Raw genomic sequence first — 20243 nt, 5'->3', positions numbered from 1 at the left:
TTGGACACAATTTGGTCTGCCTCTGCATATATATTAATATTAGTACAAGATCTAACCTTGAATCTCACATGGAACAGTTACAGAGAGACCAAGGATGTTTCAAGTGCGCAGTGTGAATCAAAAATCGTTTGCATCTCTAAATATTACATGCTAGCTATAAACAAAATATGATGGATGATAGACTCATTAACGCATGACCCTCGGTTAAACTGCGGAAGCCAATTTGTGTTGAGCAGGATTGTTGACCTCTCCCGACGATTAAGGAGCTGAAGAACAGGGGAAGATGAGAAGGGACATAAATGTATCATATTTGAGAAATTCTATGGACTGTCTCAACCTCCTTCCGTCCCTTCAACAAGCCTTCCATGAACCCATTTCTTAGTAGCGACTGATTTGGAAGGTGTCTCCTCTTCCACATACTGAACTCTAGATCCATTTGGTAGATTAATCTTTTCAGACGTGAGACTCCCGTTTGGTTCCACTTGGTCAGGTTGCTTTCCTGAACTCGAATGGTCTATGGTTGAGGAAGGCAAACTATATGCACTGGAGCTTAAAGGGAGAAGTTCCCCCTGACCATTCAGAAAATCATGGAAGGCTAAATTACTGAAATTGAGGTCTTCATCTTTACTTGTTTCCATGATCATGGTCCCATTTACTTGTCTCAACTCTACTTGATCCATGATTCCATTGCCTGCATTTATTTCCTTCTCATCCTCACTAACCAGTTCAGTTAGTGCAAGAGATGGGTATCTGTCATTCACATTAGATATGCTATCACTGGATACACCATTCCCTCTATCCACGGATTCAATTGATTGAATTGCTTCAGAAATAAGCTTTCTGGCTTCAGTTAGGGAGGCTCGGGCAATGGGGCTCTTCATTGCAGCAGCTTCAAGAGCGTTAGCAGCCTTCTCAGCTTCCACAATTAAAGACCTGTAGGATATCACATAAGATGATTATAGTTTCTCTACAAGGCGAGCAGTCTAATATGTTGGTGGAAAGTTCAAATTGCAACCAAAAGAATGAGTTGTGAAACTCAGAACAAGATGGATTCATCTAGCTTCATTACTGCTACCACTTTCCTTTTCAGTAACAATTCCCGGTTGAGACCGAGAACAAATGAACTTAATTAGTTAGGTGGAAAAGTACCAAACACAAGTGCTGAAAAAGTGAAAAAGATGGATTGAGATGTGTAATGCATTCATAGTGCAGGTTACTAAATTCAACTTTAGTTAGTGCTCATATAGTAAGCCATGTACTAGGTTTGCAAAGTCAACCATTAGCAAACTAACCTTGCTCGTTCAATGGCTTCATTTTTCTTGGTTTCTGTGGCAATTCTTTGTGCTCTGATGTTCTTTATCATCTCCAACTTCGAACTTGCCAAAGGATCCTTATATGATGGTGTCCTACTTCTTCGCCTCAACTGCTGGATTGGGCTTCTAGTATACCCCTTTTCTGTATCACTGGTTCTTCTCTTTGAGGAGTCCCGTCTAGCAGACTGTGAACTACCACTTGGCATCCGCCTTGGCTTTCTTGCAGCTCCAGCTAGCGTGCCATGATATTTACTAAGGCCAGAGTAAACTCTCTCACGGTATTCCTAGTGGGAACAAAGAAAGTTGATTGATTGTAATAGGAGATAAAATATGTGTGAGTTCACAGCTGCAGAGTTGAATTAGTTGAAATTTATATCATCAGGAGTCATAATTAAACTTAACTCATGAGTGATGAGTATGCAATCACCAAAAGAACATGGAGTTGGCTGAATGATGAGTAATACTAGAAAGGCACATGGCAAATAATGGAAGAGTATTTAGACAAGAAATATCAGAATATTCACATGTCCAGGTCAACTAATTTTTTCACAGGTATATCAGCTCCATACCAAATATTTCTGATGAAGGAATACTTTAGGACTAGACAGTTAAGTCATACAACATGTCATATGTTTTGGCCAAGCAACATCATAAATTCTTATTCCAAAATTGATTTTTGTTTCATGCCTCTTTTTTTTTCTTTTTTCTTTTTTTTTTTCCACCCCTTCATTTACCACTAATCTTATGGTCCAGTATCAGAATTCAGAATCAATATTCATTGGAGGAAACATATAGCATCAAAAATACCAGAAAGAACTCACAGGATCAGCCCATTTCGCAGCTATGGCTTCTGATATTTTTCTTCTTTGTTCAAGGGATTTTGGTGCTCTTTTGCTACCTTTTGGTCTAGGCAATGTTTTCCTTTGTTGAACGCTCTCCACCCATTCAACCTCAAGCTGTTGCTTTAAGATATTGTAGGAATCCCACTGCAGCTCTTCCTCACCAGTATAGCCTCTTCTTGAAGCCTCTGCAATTAAATTCTGCCATTCAAAATAACAACCTTCCTGCACCATCTGCTTCTCACGGCGTTTTTGCCACCCCAACCTAACTCCATGCCCGATTTTCTCCCTTGTCTCTTTGCTGTAAGATAACAAGAAATGGTGCGCACAATTTTCATCTAGAACTTCCAATCAGAATCTTTTACCCGAGTAAGAAACAATTTAGAAGGTAAATTAAGATAGTTAAGTGACGGAACCTTTATTAGCATTAGCAGCGGAAATGGCAGTTTAAATCAAATTTGTAGCAAAAGAGGCAAACAAAGAATTACCCACCTCTGCGCGTGTCCAAGGTTGGCTAGCTTCATCTTGATCTGCATAGCCAAATTTTGAGTGAATTATACAATTTAACATGTCAGTCCTATTCATAGAGTCATCATATGTGAAATCTGTGAAGCCATATCATGCATACATTAATGTTGTATCCAATACATTAGCTAAAACAATAATGTAAAAGTAAAACTGTCCATGAAGGTGAGTCGGATGAAGAAGATCATTTAACTTATGAATGGTCAGGAAAAGGAAAGGTTTATCCTGGATGAACCATAAGTAAAGCGATTGAGACAAAGTGTGAACTCAAAAGAACAGAGAAACAAATGTCAAATCAATTAAAGGTCAAAAGATTCAATCAGTTGCTAACTACAGTTTTTCTTAACATTGTGCACACCAACAAGTCAGGTGCCAAGGCCAACGTTGATCATTGGTCATTGCAGTAAATCCTCCTGGCTACTCAATTAATTCCACCACAGTATCATAGACTAGTGTAACTGAACAATTTACTGTCAAAGAAGGACCTACTTGGCACTTGGTGAGGACCAGCCAGATATGGGAGAATAAGCATTATTTTGCGTTGTTTACGGTTTCTAGGAAGAGTTTCAGCTGGCTAGCTACAGAGGCCTGCATTTTTAAGGCAATAATCGAGAGACAAAGGGATTGAATGTCCTAGAAAACTTCATCAATTCCTTTGCTTAAGCTTGTATCAAAGTTTTTCATCTGAAAACTGGATCCAATTATAGAGTAGATTGTAAACTTATCACATCATGCCAAGGGAATATATAAATTATTCTTACATGACATCACCTTAGGATCCTGCATTGCAAGCCTTGTCCTTTCTCTAATCTTCTGAAGGGTTTCTGCACATGTATTAAAATCTTTAAGTAACATCACCAAATTACAAGTCAACAAATGAAGAAAACAAAATGACAAATGCAGAACTACGTATTTAGATATTGCTTACCAGGACTATGTTTCCTGCCTTTGTTCCATGGCGTGTTCCCTTTATTTGCATTAGAAATCCTTTTCCGTCTCAAGTTTTCTTTGTCATCTAATGACATCGAGTCTTCGCCTGAAGACTCAACTTGAGCAGGCAAGGTATCCGAATTGGCAGCAAGTTGTTGATTTTCAAGACTTGTTTTCCTTTTTCCATCTCCCTTGCGAACCAAAGACTTCGGTTCAACAGTAGCAACAGCTGTTATCTGAAGTTTACTCCTCTCAAAAACATTTATCTTTCTACGGAATTTGATGGATTTCCCTAATGATAACAGCCTCTTATCATCACCAAAGGCAAATGGACTTGAAAAAACTTTGCAATGAGCATTAGTTTGAACCCTTAGTAGGCCCAGATGATTTTGCAAAGAAGCCTGAGCAGTAGCAATATCTGCCCACCGAAACCAACCATTAACAAATTCAGTGATAAGAAAAGTACTCCTACAAGTCCACTGCATATAGGCGATGAAGATCGAAATATCCAAGAAAGAGACTTGCATGCTAATAACTATCTTTTGTACAGTTACAATACAAAAAAATGGCAGTCAGCGGAGAGAGACAACAATGAAAAAGCACGTGAAAGAAAAAAGCAGAAGAATATCGTACAATATTTAGCAAACTTCTTTGCTAACCGCAAAACCCTGAATTATAACAGTAAATTATACAGATATAGAGTTACAAGTGGCAATACTTTGAGTGAATATCTTGTAGCAAAAACTGTAGAACTATCTAGAAACGGAAAAAATGCTAACTTGCCATAGTTCTAAGGAAAAAACACGGAGATTTAATAAGAAAGGCATGCAGGTAGAGGGGGAAAGAGAAAGAACCTAGTAAAGGCATTGATGAGAGGTCATTCAGCTAAAAGCAAAACCAATTAGCTCAAATGGGCACCTATAATACATGAAGCTATTGAGAGGCAGGCTCAAAATCTTCTACTCTTATATGACAAAATGTCAGTGAGGGTGAAAACGGGTGTGTAGTTTTTTTTTAAAAGGAAGGGAAGGAGGAGGGTAAGGCGCAGAATCTTGAAAGAAGTGGAGGAGACAGAGCGGGAGAGCCACACGTAGAGAAGGGGTGGTGTCTGTCTGTTGCAGAAGAGAAGATAGCAGCAGCCCATGGACTTTGAGTCAATCTGATAATTGTCAACCTTAAACCCTCGTTGATATTTTTAGATTTATAGGCTGATCCAGTTTCCACGTTTATGGGCCTTGGCATCGTGCTTTTGGGTAAATTTAGAATAAGCCACAAAAACCATGCCTGTGTGTGGTGTCGTGTTGCAGGTCTCGAAATCTAAACTTGATTTTTGCACGCATCAGTAACTTTGATTTTCCTTATCAAAAAAGGTTTCGGTATATGAAATATAAAATTTATTTATTTTTATGTTTTAAAAGTATTTTTAAATAAATTTAATTTTTTTTATTTTTTTATTTACTTCAAATTAATTATTTTTTGATATTTTCAAATCATTTTGATATGTTGATGTAAGAAATAATTTTTAAAAAATAAAAAAATATTATTTTGATGTATTTCTAAGAAAAAAACACTTTAAAAAACACTTTAAAAATTGAGGGGGGGATGCAACAAAAATTTACCTTGCATTGTTTATCCAACATCTTTTAGGAAAAAAAAATGCTTTGAGATGTTTTTCAATTTCTATTTTGATTCTTTTAGTTGAAGAATTATGTGTTTTGGCCGAAAACTATTTTATTCATGTTCAATTCTTGGTTTAAGAAAGAAAAGAGAAAATCAACAAGAAAGGAGAGATAAAACAATTGATTTTTCACATTAAGGTAACAAAAAAAAAACTCAATTTTATTATTAATGAGTTCCACTAGACAATAAAGGTTTCATTACTTATCAGTTTTTAAATAATTCAGGTTGAGAAATAAAAATTGCATCGATTTAATTTTGTATTTTGGGACTTATTTAGAGCCGTTTTGGATTAAAAAATTGGTTTATTGGTATTTTAATGGTGTTTATAGATTAAAATAGGTTAAGAAATGGTTTTTTGATTAAAAAAGTCCCAAGTTAATTTTAAAACTATCTCTTTTCATGGTTTGAATTTGAAAATAAAACCACACGTCATGTACTTTTCTTTTAAAAAAAATAGTGAATAATTGGACCAGAAAAAAAAAATAGAAAGTTCAAGTTAACAAACATAGCCTAACAAGCACATGCATGAGCCAAACCTAACAAGCATACATGGTTGTATATTTTTAGATGGGTTGGGGTCGGGCGTGCTGATCCATTTAGACTAGCCATCAAGCCTTTTTTTTCCTTCAATTTAAATTAAATTAAATTAATTAATTAAAAATATGTTTGGGGTATTTAATAAAATATTGTTTGATTTTTATTTAGTTATAGGATAAGAATTTTTTTTTTCAATTTTTTTCTCCTTTATGTTTTTTTAGATAAAGGGGTTTTTAAGTTGATAGATAATTTCTATCCTTATTTTAAATTTTTTTTGGGTATGTGTTCTGATTGTTTTTTATGTTTATTAAATGAATGACATGGAACAAAAAAATTTTTTTTTTTGCTAGAATTAAAAATATTAATGAGAAAATTATGAATTATATTAGCAAATTAGTTTGTTTCAATGAAATTTAAATTATTACTCCTTTCATGAAAAAATTATTGCCATATAATTAAATAAAAAATTTGAAAGGCTCCCTACTGCACAATATCGGATATCTAACCTACATCAATTTCCCAGCCTCATGGCTTAGATTTTAGTTAGTATTAATGATATTTTAAGTATTTATAAATGTATATAATTCTTGATCTATTTTATTACACCTTAAATCTTGATTTTACAGTTGAATTTTCTATGTTGCTAAAAAACATGTTAGCAATATTTATATATTTTTGTACATTTAAAATTTTTTAGGTTTGATCCAATCGGAGGTCAATTATTTAGCTTTTTCTATAGTCTATATCGAAGGTAAGAAATATTTTATTATATATAAAAGATAGAGTGGAATTAGTATCCATAAAAACTCAATATCTAAATAGTAATAGAGGTTCATAAACCCATCCAGAATTCCAAGGGGAGATTTCTTTTCCATGTCTTGTCTATAATTGTTGTTAAAAATTACTAGTGAAGAATATAAAGTCAATTCAAATTTATTTTTTTATTTAGTTTAACTCTATGAGAAATGCATGTAAATAAAACTAAGTTTGCAGAATTATTCTAAAAATATAAGATAAGACTAAAGCCTTAAAACCTACCATACCAAACATTATTGAATAAAATAACATAAACAATAACTAAGCAGATTGTTTTGTAATATTTACTTGCTGAAGCATTTATAACATAGTTTTCAGACCCGGTCTAGTTCAAGGTCCGGGTTCTAGGTTTTGATTGGATCACTGGGTCGTCTAGTCAATATTTTTTTAAAATCAAAACTATGTTATTTTAATAAAAAAAACAAAAAACAAAAATCAACGGGTTACAACCGAGTTTTTTACCAAGCTTGTCGGGTCAACCGAGTCACACCGGGTTTTTTCTTTCCCTATTTTTTTCAACTTGACCTAGTTCCAGTCCCGGGCCGGCCGGGTCCTGGATCGACCCACCCAGCCGGGTTTCAAAACCATGATTTATAATCTAATTCAGATAAAAATTTATTATTAATAATAATCAGTTTTTTATCTTTAAAATTTTATTATTCATCTTTTAGTTAAACAAAATTATTATAATTAAATATTTAAAATTCTAACAATAACACCTTATTTAATTACTTATACTAAACAAGGTACATGACCAGAAAGAAATAAGACTTAAAGTCTCTCTTAAAGAATAAGACTTAAAGTCTCTAAAAAAAAACAGGAACCTAAGCTAAAGAACAGAAGAAAACAGGGGGTGGGTTGAGGCAAATGAAACTACAAAACAGTACATGAGAAGACAAATGAGCTGGTGTGCAAGATATGGAGAACATCTTTCATTCAATCCAATTTTGTTTTTATTTTTAAAGCCAAAACTTATGCAAATTAATTTTAATAATTATCATAATTAATTCTTGTTGTTTTTCTTTAATTACTTATTATAAACAAACAAACAAAACTTTGACATTTTTTATTTAGAAAATAATATTTACGAAGTGAAGAATTACTATTCGTGCTACTCATTAACTAGCATATTTGAGAGAATGGTTATGATTGCTTTCTAAAGTGTTTTTCATTCTGAAATATATCAAAATGATGTTTTTTTATTTTTTAAAAATTATTTTTAAAATCAACACATAAAAACGATCCAAAACATATAAAAAAATTAATTTTAAGTAAAAAGTAAATTTTAATTTTTAAAAACACGAATATAACTATATTTCCAAACACATTTTAAATATAAAAAACTAATTAAAAAATATTTTTTTATGAGCAAAAACTTTATTTTACTGCAAACTCAAGTCCAAAATGGAGCAAGTTAAACATCATTATTGATGCATCAAAAAATTATTTTATCAAAACCCTAGACTGAGGTCCCCCAGCTGAGCAAGCGCGTGCAATTTAAGCCGAAAGCCTCTCTGTGCCTAGAGCCTCTCTCCTCAAATAGCTTTAATATTCTATAAAGTCATTTTTAACTTTTGAACATGCTAATCAAGAATTTTTTAAAATTAATTTTTAATTTATTTATAATTTGTTAAAATAATTTTTTAAGAATAATTTTTAATAAAATTTTAATTTTAAAAATAAGTGAATTACACTCTTAATTTGTCTCAAATATACTTTTAACCATTTTTTTTACACAAATTTCTAGCAATAACAAATAGAGAGCGGCAATGGGGATGCATTTGCCCATCCAATTGCCATCCCTACGAAAGAAAATATCTTTCTATTTTGTATTTTCTTTAATAATATTTAATTTTGAAAAATAATTGATTAATAAATTATAAAACATTAAAAAAATCCTACTACTCATAGAATCCCATGAATCCACAAAAACAGAGGGAATCAAATTAAATGCAAGATTTATCAATGCTCAAGACAAAATCAGTTTTTCATTTTCTATTACTCTTTTTAGGGTTTTTTTTAATTATTTATTCCTATCTTTTGCTTTTATTATTCCCTTTTTTTCATTTTTCATTTTTCATTTATCAGTTATTCTTACTCTTTTTTTTGTGTTAAATATGTAAATCCGTACACAAGATATTTTAACTATTAAAATAAAAAAAAATTCTTGAGAAAGTGTAGATCAAAACAAGTAATGGTTCATTTATTAAAACTATTTAGTCACTCATGATTAAAAAAAAAAAACATATATAGATTAAAAAAAGGGACAATAATTGAGGAGGTTATTACGCGAACTGGCCTCCATGTGAGGCTCCCTCATTCTTCCCGGAACTTTCTTAAAAGGCGAAAAGGTCAATCGGTGTGCCCTTCAAGCACGTCTGTGTCTCTGCTTTCAAACGCTTGTGAAAACCATCAGTGCCCATGATCACGACGCTTATCATTCATAATCCATCATTCTGTCTTTCACACGTAGGACTGTTCATGGATGCTTCAAAGAATTTTTTATTTGTAAATAAATTAAAATACATTTTTTATTTTTTCAATTTATTTTTGATATCATCCCATCAAAACAATATAAAAAAATAAAAAAATAATTTAAAAACCTTTAAAAAGACCATTGAAACATAAGACAAACAGAAGCATGATTTCTTTTTTACTCCAGTTTTAGGTATCAAAGGAAACTAAAGCCCAAAATGGTGGCAAATGACATGACTGAGGATTGGCTTAATGACGTGGCTGGTAAGGATGGGCAAAATCAAGTGATAGGCCACCGCATGATTTTCGAGATTGGTATTTTTTTTTATTTACTTTTTTTAAAAAAAAAAACTTTACTAGAAAATAAAACATCTTCCGGACTTCGTTCTTCTCTGATTAAGAAATTATAATAGATTAATCAGACTTGTTGATGCAGGACTATGACGCCTGATACGAAAAGGAGGGTCTGGTCTCACTATGTACTCGTTTACTCCACTCTCCGTGCCTAAAAAACAAATGTACAAGCAACCCATTGTTTAGCTTAATTTATTTAAAATTTATTTTTGATATTAGTATATTAAAATAATCTAAACATATAAAAATAATAATTTAAAATTAAAATAAAAAATTAAGATTTTTTAAAAACACCATGATAAACAATTGCGTATACATTAGACACACGCCTAGTTTTGCTCAGCTTCTGCAAAGTTTGACTTCTGTGGACCACCCCAAGTGGAAATAACTCAAGTGATTTATAAAATACCATTTATTTCGTATTCCATCCAATTGAGTCAAATATATTAATCAATAATTAAATGTTAAGAATTTTATATTGTTTTTATTTTTAAAATTATGTAAATTATATTGACTTCAATGTGATTCTCAAATCATTGCTCATTTTTTTAATGGAAGGAGAAAGCAGTGGTAGTTGCTTGTAGAGCAATGAAGTTATTTTCAATTAACGCGTCTCTTTTGAAAACAAAAAGGAAGGGTGGGGCTAAGTTACAATTTTGTAAAGTATTGTGAAATTACAAACAATCGAACACTATTAAAATATTTGAATATTTGATAGGAACTTTATTTTGTACCAAAAATGTCCTTAATTATTAATTGTAAACAATATAGTTAAATTAAACAATTTACAAGATTAGAAAATGAATATTATGAAAGAAACAAAAAAAATTTGACCACAGTTAAATAGTGAAATTAACAGTGTTAATATACTTGTAATTGTTTCCTTTTTTAAATATGCTTTCTTTCCTTTTTAAATTTATAAGATTTAATGTACAAATCTATCTTAATTATGGTCATTTTGGATTTAAAAGAGAGGTTTTGTAATATTTTAAAAAAAATAAATGAGGATTTTATTAAATCTTCAAACTTTAAAAATCATCTTTATAATTTTACCATCCTCAAGGGAGTTATTGTAAATTACTAAAAAAAAAAAAACAATGGACGTTATCGAAGGATTGGTGGTGTGAGGTGGCACAACAAGTTTATATATATATATAAACCCTAATAGCTCTCATGCTTTCACGGTACATTGTGAGGGGACAATGCCACTGCTTCTTTTTTGTAGCCGCTGAAATTTTGTATAATTTCATCCCTTAATTTCTTTGTTTTCTAATTTGATCCTTCGTGATTGATTCGATTTGTGATTGATCTCTCAGTTTTTTTTCCATCAGCGTGTATGGAGATCTTGAGGTGTAAGGGAAATGTTACACCACTTGATTAATTTTTTATTTTGCAAAACAAAATTCAATTTAAGTAATTTATAATAATTAGAGCTTCTAGGATTGAATTTGAAACTTAAAGAAATGTTCAGTCCCTTTTTTTCCCTCAAAATCATGGACTGATTTGCACAATCAATGAGGAATTCATGCATATTTTTTTATTTTAATCCCTCAACTTTCTATTCTTCAATTTGATCCATTTGGAGTTACTTTATTTAAGATCTATCTTGGTTGTTTGTTTTTGTTGTCTTGATCTGATTTTTTGATGCACAGTTTTGCAAAATAAAATAAAATTCATATATTTTTTAAAATATAAGTGTTAAATGGTGTTAAATGATTCAAATTAAAATTAAAACAAGTATGAGGACTGAGGTAAACGAGTAGAAAGAATGAGAAGGCATGCGCAACACACTCACTGATGAGTGGGAGGCTTCCACAATCTTCGAGCGACGCTTAAGGTATCTTATGGTGACCAAACAATAGCTTCCGTAATATTGTTGGAAGTGGCACGCCATGTTCTTTCCAATGGCGAGGAGCATGTTGGTGATGGTGTCATGGTTGGGCTTTAATGAGCTTTTCTTCTTCTCATCTCTCTTTTCTTTCTTCTCTCCCTTGGAATTGTGTCAGCTTGCAAAATATAAAAGGTGTTTTGGTCATTATAATATCAAATTTAATATTCATTCTTTTACTTTCTCTTCATTTTGTTTTGAATCCTTTTTTTCTTGATTTTTTTCAATTTCATCCCTTAATGTTTGATTTTTATATCAAATTTGGTACTCATTCTTTTGATTTCAATTTGTTTTTTTTTTAATTGAATTTGTTTGTCAATTTCTAACCTCATCATTTTGTTTTATTTTATTTTTATATCAAGTTTGGTTCTCATTCATTTATTTCTTTTTTTTTGTTTTAGATCCTTTTTTTAAAAATGATTTTCTTTTTTAATTTTACCATTCAATATTAAACTGGTTAGGAGTTGAGTTTCATAATTCTTTATAGTGCGGTGATCTCAATATCATGACTAGGGTCACGAGTAGAAAATGTTAACCTGGATTGACATCAATTTTTTTTTATCTTTTTTTTACAGCGATTTTTTTTTCAATTTAATCATTCAATATTGGGTTTGTTGAAGATTAAGTTTCATGATTTTTTTTGCTTTTTTTTTTATGAAGTTATCTTAGTCTCGTTATTTAGGTCACGTGTTAAGCGGGTTTGCTCAACTTAACTTGAATTTTTTTTAGAGTTATTTTTTAACATTTAATATTTTTTCAGGTCCACTGTTTAACATTTTTTTTTAGAAATACGCTTCATAATTTTTTTTATTTTACCTTTTATTAGGTTATCTCATTCACATAATCTAACTCTTGCAGTTTGGTGAACTCACTCAGGTTTGCTGATGTTTTTTTTTGTTATTTTTTTTACTTATTTTTTTTTATTTCATCTTTCTATATTTGGATTGTTGGGAATTGATCATTGTTATTTTTTTTAATTGGTTAGTTTTGAGTCATGAGCTAGTCATGTTAACTTGAATTTTCTTGGATTGTTTTTTTTTTAAAAAAAATTTATTCAATTTTGTTCTTTAACACCAGGTTATCTTAAAATTGAGCTTTATATTCTTTTTCGCAAATTTTTTTTTATTAAACGATTATAACTTGATTGATGAATCTTTAAAAAGGAAAATTGCCACCTCTGTATGAACATTATTTGTTTACGTTAAAAAAAAATCAGTATGCAAACGGAACACTTATCCGATGAAAAATTACTCGTTTGTTTTTGTGTTTCAAAAACATTTAAAAAAAAGTTATTTTTTTATTTTTTACTTTAAATTAATTATTTTTAGTGTTTTCATATCATTTTAATATGTTAATATCAAAAATAATTTTTTAAAAATAAAAAAATATTATTTTAATAAATTTTTATATAAAAAACACTTTAAAAAAACAACCACGATTATATTTCTAAATACAAACAAAGCCAATAGTAATGATTGCAATTGAAGCAAAAGAAGGCGATGAAAATAAAGTCAAATTTCATTGACGACATTGTTGAAAGCAGGTGGTGATTAGCGTCTTCTTTGGACGAACAATCCGGGGATTAGGTATTACATTTCTTGAAATTTGTGTTTGAAAAGTGTTTAATAACCCATGTGAAGAGATCTTAACCTTGATCCCATTTAGGTCAAGCTTTCAAAATTATATTCGCAATATATTAATGCCTTCTATTTTCTCACAAGGCATCTGGTCACGGGGGGTTCTCCAATGTCCTGAGAGAAGAAAAAGTAGCATTTTTTCCGAAACAGCTGTATAATTTTCCAAGATGATTTCATGAGTTTTCACAATATCAGTGACGTTTTCCAAAAGAAAACCCAACAACATACCAAACACTAGACGAAAGCATAGTTGAACCATGGCTGGATGACCAAGTCAAGCCCCAGAACATCTTCTTGATCATTTAACAACGATGCTTTTAGGTTTTTCTCAGAGTATAGTAGAAAGTAGAAAAACCCACGAAGAGGGGCAAGGAGGCTATAATGTTAACGAGGCAATAACTGTGATATTGCTCCACTCATTAATTAGTTATGGTGACCAAAAACTTAACAAGCAGGGCCATTTTGACCGGCTCAAAAGTTTCAAATATTGCTTGAGTCACATGGTCGGCTCGGTCCCTAATGGCAGCAGACACTAGGTATTCAATTCGTTGTTAAACTCTTGCTCAGAGAAGGGGTTCACGTCTATCATGCATTCAGACAACCTCATGGAGACCAAGTCTTTGGCAAGCCACCTGCATGACCTGATTTTAAGGTGGGTGGTCTTCGTTGACTTGGGAAAATTATGCACGCAAGGAAATTAGAAGGAAGATAGCGAGTGGAAATGAAAAAGGCACAATTTCTTATGGCAAATCAACATGTCGCACAGACATTGCAACGGAGGTGTAAGTTCTGCGTCAAATAAAAGGGTTCCGTAGTCAGTCAGATTCCTGTGTTTCTCGACGAGGGCATTTCCAAGAAAGTGCCATGATACCAACCAAATAATAACCCTTTGAATTTGTGATTTACCCATCTTTCTCCGTAAAAATTTAAATATATAAAAACAAATCAAGAAGAAAGAGTTCTAATACAGGAAAATAGGATCGGTGATTTATTTACAGTGGGAGTTTACTAACTTTCACTTTGTTTATTTTTTAACATGTTTTTTATATAAAAAACATTAAAAAATTATTTTAATATATTTTTAAAACGAAAGCAATTTTACCTTAATGTTAACTTAGCTTTGGATGCTGAAAGAATCTCAATTGTGCTATTAAGATACATGGAGGTTTTAGATTCCTTATTATACTGTTCAATTACCTCCTTTTATTTCAAAATATGATGCGGCTGCGTATGGAATAGAAGGAACCATTGGCATACGTACACCAGAAAAGGATTGGACTTGTCAAATTACACTAATACCATTCTAGGAAAAAAATAAGAAGTTGATTAGCAGCCGTAGTGAGTAATAATAATTGAATAATTTTGAGTTTTAAATTTTTAATCCAATTACAATTTCAAATTAAGACATGATCCTGTTGAACAGTAGTTTGGCAGGACTTTATTAAGGAATGCTAATTGTTTTATTAAGTTCAAAGGAGAAGGGAAGCATAGGAATGCAAAATCAAAGTTTCCAACTTGAAGGGCGTAAAGAGAGCAGAAGAAAGGTCAAAAAGATGGAGCACGGCACCACCTCCTACAATACCAGACGCAACTTTCTGTGAGTAAAGAAAGGGACACTCTTTTGGTATTGTAGGGTAAAGAGATTTTGGGCTGCATTTGTTTGCTTAAATTTGAAAGTCTTGATGTTCAGAATTCAGACCCAAGTATCGTCGTCTACTTCCTCTGTTCTTCTTCGAAAGTCCAAGCCACCAGTCTTTCAATTCTGATTTACCATTCTTATCGAACGCATTTTCTCTTACTCTCCTTAGTCTGCTTTTATACACACATTCATTCATGGCCACAACAAAACAAAGAAACCCCATTTGAGTTTTGAAGCGTTCTTTCACTATTCTCTTGTAATTCTCAACTGGGTTGGTTCCTCTGCTCATCTTCAGTCATATAGTTTGAGTCTTTGGTGTTTCATTTTGTTATCCGCCATGGGAAGATTAGATGACTCAGCAACAGTTGAAATAGCAGGCAAGATTATGATTATAGCAATTATAGTTCTATTCTTGGTGGTGGTTTTTGTTATCTTTCTTCATCTCTATGCAAAATGGTTTTGGTGGCGCGTTGAAGAGCCCACTCAACCTCAACAATCTCGCCGCCGCCAACGCCGCCGCTTTGTCTTTACCCCTGGTCAAGACCCAGTGAGAAGAGGGCTAGACCTGTCTATACGAAGATCCTTACCAGTAGTGATTTTCCAGTCTAAAGATTTCCCGGATGGACTAGAATGTGCTGTTTGCTTATCTGATGTTGTAGAGGGAGAGAAGGCCAGGTTGTTGCCTAAATGCAACCATGGATTCCATCATGATTGTATTGACATGTGGTTCCAGTCTCATTCTACTTGTCCTCTCTGTAGAAGCTCAGTAGCACCACAAGCTCAAGGCTCTAGTGGTAACAATAACCTCAATGATTTGGAGCTGAATATTCAGTCTCCAGAGGAAATTTTGATTTCTGGGTATTCAATGGAATCTCCAGATTTTCCTACAAACGTGTTGTTTTGGGGGGATCAGACTCAAGTAAGCACTGGTGGTGGTTCCTTGGAAGAAGGACCTTCTTCAGCTTCTTCTGCACCATCATCATCATCTTCAGCTGGTGGGGGGCATGATGAGTCGCTTGTTATTGATGTTCCTGTGCATATTACCGATAGTCTTGCTGAGGATCAGGAACCCAAGTTGCCAACGCCTGCGCGGCTGAGGTCATTGAAGAGACTCTTGAGCAGGGAGAAGAGGGTACCTCCTAATTGTTCCAATGGTCCTGTTGATGTTTAATCATTGGACTAATTTAATCCAGGTCTTGAAATTAGCTATAGATGCCTGAAGATATAGCATTATCTCGGCATCATTGGGTTCTGCCATCTTTGAGAATCGGTGCTTCTTATTGAAGGTAAATGAGACTTCTTTAGTTGATTAGCTCAGTGTCTTGTGATTCTTGACGCTGAAATGGCAAGGTTTAATTAGCCTGTTGTACAAGTTCTTGCTGGTAACTCTGATGTTGCAACAGAGTTTCACAACATTTGTTTGAAAATGAATATATTGGATTAGAAGAGTACCTACCAGGCTTCTCTGCTTAAACAGATGAACCAACGCATCTCTTTCTACAGAAGATGTAATTCTGTAAATTTTCTGTTCCAATGCTGATTCATCTGTTATAGAGCCGTTAATACATTAGTTCCTTGTTTAAGCTTTATGATTCACATGCCATGGGTTGAATGTATTTCAGATATGTATGAAATCATCGATATATTGCACAGAACTGGGCTGCATCAAGTGGTGGGCGGCAAGGTTCCAGATATGTTGAAACTTCCCTTCAAACTCATCTTAGAACAACCACTTGTATTGCTGTTCTCTAAATTGGAGAAATTTTGTGTTACATGACGTGAGATTGCATAGAGTTGTTGAGCCCATGAACAGCATACCCATTGGAAACCTTTTTGAACAGCGAATTGCAAATGCTACCAATCTCCTTTGACAAAAGCAGCGTCATTCTTTAGTTTGAACAGATCATCAACTATCCATTGAGTGAGTGTTTCTGGTTTCTTTGCCAATCATCTGTCCAAAACCCTGTTTCTGGATATGGTAGCTAGGTACGAGGCAGTGCAAAAGCATAGTAAGATCTCAACAAAAATCCATATGGACTCGTCTTTCAAAATGCTTTTGCTGAAATTAACAAGACAGGAATCGATCACATGTTTAAGATTCCTAAAACTTTTGTTTATCAGATGATTTTGTTTTTCTGTTAACAATGTGGGGTTGATAGGGAAACAATATGCGGTGGATAGTAATGATTATTTTTTTAAATTGTTTTTTATTTAATATTTTTTTATTTTTTTATATTAATATATTAAAAAATCCATAAACATAAATAAATTATTTTAAAAAAATAAATTTTAACCAATTTCTGTGTGGACGCAATCGCAAACAACGGCTCAATATATTTGGTATTCCCAAACAACAATCTCAGGGAGTAACTAAACTAAAAGCGCGTTAGGTAGTGTGGTTACGAGTGCTTTTCAAATAACTTTTCATGTCAAAATACATATCAATGATTTTTTTTTATTTTTTAAAAATCATTTTTGACATTAGCACATCAAAACGATCCAAAACATACAAACCATATTAAATTCTAACAAAAAATAAATTCAAATTTTTTAGGAACGCAGTCGCAGCCGTGTTCCCAAACGAGCCCTAAATGTATTTGTTTCTGAGATGTAGAATATTTTTAAATTGAAAATATATCAAAATAATTTTTTTATATTATTTTATTATTGACATAAAAACTATTAAAAACTATTAATTTAATAACTTTCCAAGTCAAACATATTTTTAAAATATACTTAAATATAATTTCAATTATAATATTACACGGTATCTAAAATAGTTGAATTGATTGAAACCTAAATACCGACCACAAATAGTTGATATTCATAAATTATTATTAAAAAAATATTAATTTAATATTTTTTTAAAATTAAAAATATTTTTAAAACAAACTCAAGCACAATTTCAACTTTTATTTTGAATTGAAAAATTGAACTGAACAAGGTACTATTATTTTTTAAAAAAAGTTAAATTTTATATTTTTTTTACTTCAAATTAATTTTTTTTATTTTTTCAAATCATTTTAATATACTAATATTAAAAATAATTTTAATATATTTTTAAATAAAAATTATTTTAAAAAATTATTATTATCATGAATTCAAACATCACCGAAACTAAATATTGACCGCAAATAGTTGGCATCCAAAAATATGCCGGATGGGCAACACCCCCACGTAAGCTGGGTTTTATTCTCTTCAGATATCTGCAGTAGCAGACTTTCTGTCCTTTTCCGGTGCCCATCTTTTGCTTTATTTTGCAGTTCTTTTCCTTTGGGTCTCTTTTTCTTTCCGTCGAAATTCCTTCATGTTGACACTTGGGAGGTGGAACGAAGTTCAAAAAGGATGAGAAGGAAGTCATCTGGGTATCGTTCAAATTGATAAACTTCTGCATCTACGGTCAATCTACGAGTGTTTGTAGCTGCTGAAAATTTAATTATTTTTTTATTTTAAATTATCTTCATATGTTGATATTGATTCTTTTTTATTTTTCCATATGCATCAAATATATTGCAATTTGGATAAACACAAGCTAATACAAGGCAGAAAGCTCAATTGGCTACTTGGAATAGTTTTTTACTTCAATATTTATCTGGGTTGCACAGTCTTGACTAAAAAAACAAGCAAGCAAAAAGAAGGAGACAGATAATAGAATAAAACTAATAAGTTGTCCTGGTCTCGATCTCTTTCTATTATAAATAATCTACTGTACAGAAATTAAAGCTGATTACTTGGATTCCAGATATTAGTTGTTTCTGCCTCTCCGAATGATCAAACACACTTAGTGTCACCATCCTTCGACCAAGAGCTACTTCACTACGGAAAGTGAAGAAGTTTCAGTGCAAAGCTTTTGTCGCCGAAATGCTAAGTTACCAGGTAAACAGGTCCATAGGCCTTGACACCTTGGGGATTGTTAAGTTGGTCGAGACACACATAACGGTTCTCGTTCTCCACGCTCTTGGAACGGTTGAAAAGATTAGTCAGCGGCCCAGATGTTTGTCGCCGATACCTGACTTCAACTCCTCTGCCACTTCCATATATAGGACCGGAGACATGACCCTTTCTTGGATTTGAAATGTTAGAGCTATTTGCTGGTTCTACGATGGTCTTGGTCTTTTTCTCGGCATTCCACCATTTGAGGAGAGAGTGTTTCCAGGACCTCCTGCTCTTTTTCTCTACTTCCACTCTTTCTTTTCCAGATTCTGGATGTGGTAAAATTGACTGTAGATTCATTTCTCTTGCATGTTGTCTTGCTTCTTCCAAGAACTGATCATGGTTGTAAACTTGTTACGTTAAAGTGAAAACTAGAAGGCACTCTAAGAAAGTCTCTCTTGTCTGTTCAATGCTAAACAGCTACTCAGAGATGCTTAAAACAGTTTGCTCAGCTAATGAGAAGTTTAGTTTTGTTGATCAATTAAGAGCTATAGCACGGAGACACTCGCCTTTATGATCCAATATCACATCATAGAACTTGATTCACTACAAAACTAGATATAAAGATACAAATGACATGAAGACAAGTATTGTCTTTCTTACTAAATCTGAAACACTCCACGAATTGATTACTAGTTTCAGTTCTATGTTTAGAAACTAAGGTGAGAACTAGTTAAAAGCTAAGACAGGCTGCTTACCTGTGTAAAGTCAACTTGAGGATCAAACTCGTAAGCACCATGCTCGCTTGCCTCGTAGTTTTGGTACATTGGAGAGTTATTCATGTTTGCCTGGAAATCTTTGGAGTCAGTAACGTAAACCAAAGCTTTCAAGGTTAAATTACACAAACACAATCAAAGGCATCACAAAAAGAACATCCAGCAAAAGAGGTGAGCCATCAATTTATTTTGTAAAAGAGAGTAATGGAATACATGAAGCTAAGCAGTTGAACGATATTAAGAGACAGAAGATGAAGTGCACACTTGTCCACCTAGAGTTATTTCTTTAGTCAGGAGAGGCAGCGCAAAGAAGATGCTAGGGAAAATTGAAATATGCCCTCTGCTAATGAAAAGGAACTGAAGAAGGGTAAGGCCAACTGCCAGCCTGATACTTCATTAAGTTGTATTCACAGAAGAAACAAGAGCTTTTTGGTGGTTGAAATGGCAATGTAACCTCCTGCTGATATTTAGCTCGGAAAGGACAGGTGGGTAAGCTGGCTGGAGAATTCACCGAGGTCCTAACCAAAAGTACTCAAAATCAGCAGAAAATCTGGCCAGCTACCAAATCCTTGAGAAAAGGAAGGTAATAAGATGGAATCATTCCGATGATTACTTTCCTATCAATTATAAACGTACTAAGGAAGGCAGGCAGCGATGGAACGTCACAAAGTAAATGCTTGTTGCTCCCAGCTATCGTACTTGAGGACCAAACACCCTTGATTCATAGCCTTGAATATGAACTTGGAAGAGCTGGAAATATGCACGTAAGTGGAAGCAGTAGAGGAGCCAGCCAACAAGTCTTTTTAGCACTAGTACAGATTAGGCAAGTTGGGATAGAGGCTCACTCCACAGATTAATAATGATGACATAAAAAAGCAAGCAATTGTTACGTTTGAGAAAGAAATCATAAAGGATCCTTTTATGCTGTTGTGGGGTTTGGGGGATGTCAAGTATCCATGTC

The 20243-nt window shown here is 32.9% G+C and overlaps 3 protein-coding genes across 5 annotated transcripts; 1 reads left to right on the top strand and 2 right to left on the bottom strand.

The window, feature by feature from the left end:
- On the bottom strand, positions 1–4770 carry LOC133702242 (uncharacterized). The gene is made up of 7 exons (XM_062126537.1): positions 4462–4770; positions 3606–4025; positions 3449–3501; positions 2645–2682; positions 2135–2453; positions 1293–1597; positions 1–933 (listed from the first exon to the last, which is right to left on the bottom strand). The coding sequence occupies exons 1-7, from the start codon at positions 4472–4474 to the stop codon at positions 333–335; spliced, it is 1749 nt and encodes a 582-aa protein (XP_061982521.1). The 5' UTR covers positions 4475–4770; the 3' UTR covers positions 1–332.
- Positions 4771–14397: 9627 nt separating this feature from the next.
- LOC133700972 (RING-H2 finger protein ATL3-like) lies at positions 14398–16580 on the top strand. Its single transcript, XM_062124715.1, has 2 exons — positions 14398–15919; positions 16256–16580. Exon 1 carries the CDS (start codon positions 14971–14973, stop codon positions 15802–15804), a length of 834 nt encoding a protein of 277 aa, XP_061980699.1. The 5' UTR covers positions 14398–14970; the 3' UTR covers positions 15805–15919; positions 16256–16580.
- Positions 16581–18282: 1702 nt separating this feature from the next.
- On the bottom strand, positions 18283–20234 carry LOC133701318 (uncharacterized). 3 transcript variants are annotated; one of them, XM_062125194.1, is made up of 3 exons: positions 19496–20234; positions 19265–19354; positions 18283–18899 (listed from the first exon to the last, which is right to left on the bottom strand). In XM_062125194.1, exons 2-3 carry the CDS (start codon positions 19346–19348, stop codon positions 18498–18500), a joined length of 486 nt encoding a protein of 161 aa, XP_061981178.1. In that variant the 5' UTR covers positions 19349–19354; positions 19496–20234; the 3' UTR covers positions 18283–18497. The 3 variants fall into 3 exon arrangements, with proteins under 3 accessions (XP_061981178.1, XP_061981177.1, XP_061981176.1); XM_062125193.1 differs by having other exon boundaries at positions 19547–20234; XM_062125192.1 differs by having other exon boundaries at positions 19555–20230.
- Between the last annotated feature and the right edge of the window lie 9 nt (positions 20235–20243).

The sequence above is a fragment of the Populus nigra genome, chromosome 8 (assembly GCF_951802175.1).
Source record: "Populus nigra chromosome 8, ddPopNigr1.1, whole genome shotgun sequence".
Taxonomy (NCBI): Eukaryota; Viridiplantae; Streptophyta; class Magnoliopsida; order Malpighiales; family Salicaceae; genus Populus; species Populus nigra.
The sequence above is the reverse complement of the archived record's forward strand: the minus strand, read 5'-3'. Positions and strand labels throughout refer to the sequence as shown.

Excerpts from the sequence above, each read along its gene's own strand:
- LOC133700972 (XM_062124715.1), top strand. The coding sequence starts at position 14,971 with ATGGGAAGATTAGATGACTCAGCAACAGTTGAAATAGCAGGCAAGATT.
- LOC133701318 (XM_062125194.1), bottom strand. The coding sequence starts at position 19,348 with ATGAATAACTCTCCAATGTACCAAAACTACGAGGCAAGCGAGCATGGT. Across the intron at positions 18,900-19,264 it reads CTCAAGTTGACTTTACACAG|TTCTTGGAAGAAGCAAGACA; the intron begins GTAAGCAGCCTG and ends AACCATGATCAG.
- LOC133702242 (XM_062126537.1), bottom strand. Across the intron at positions 2,683-3,448 it reads TTGCAATGCAGGATCCTAAG|ATCAAGATGAAGCTAGCCAA; the intron begins GTGATGTCATGT and ends TTGGCTATGCAG. Across the intron at positions 934-1,292 it reads GAAGCCATTGAACGAGCAAG|GTCTTTAATTGTGGAAGCTG; the intron begins GTTAGTTTGCTA and ends GATATCCTACAG.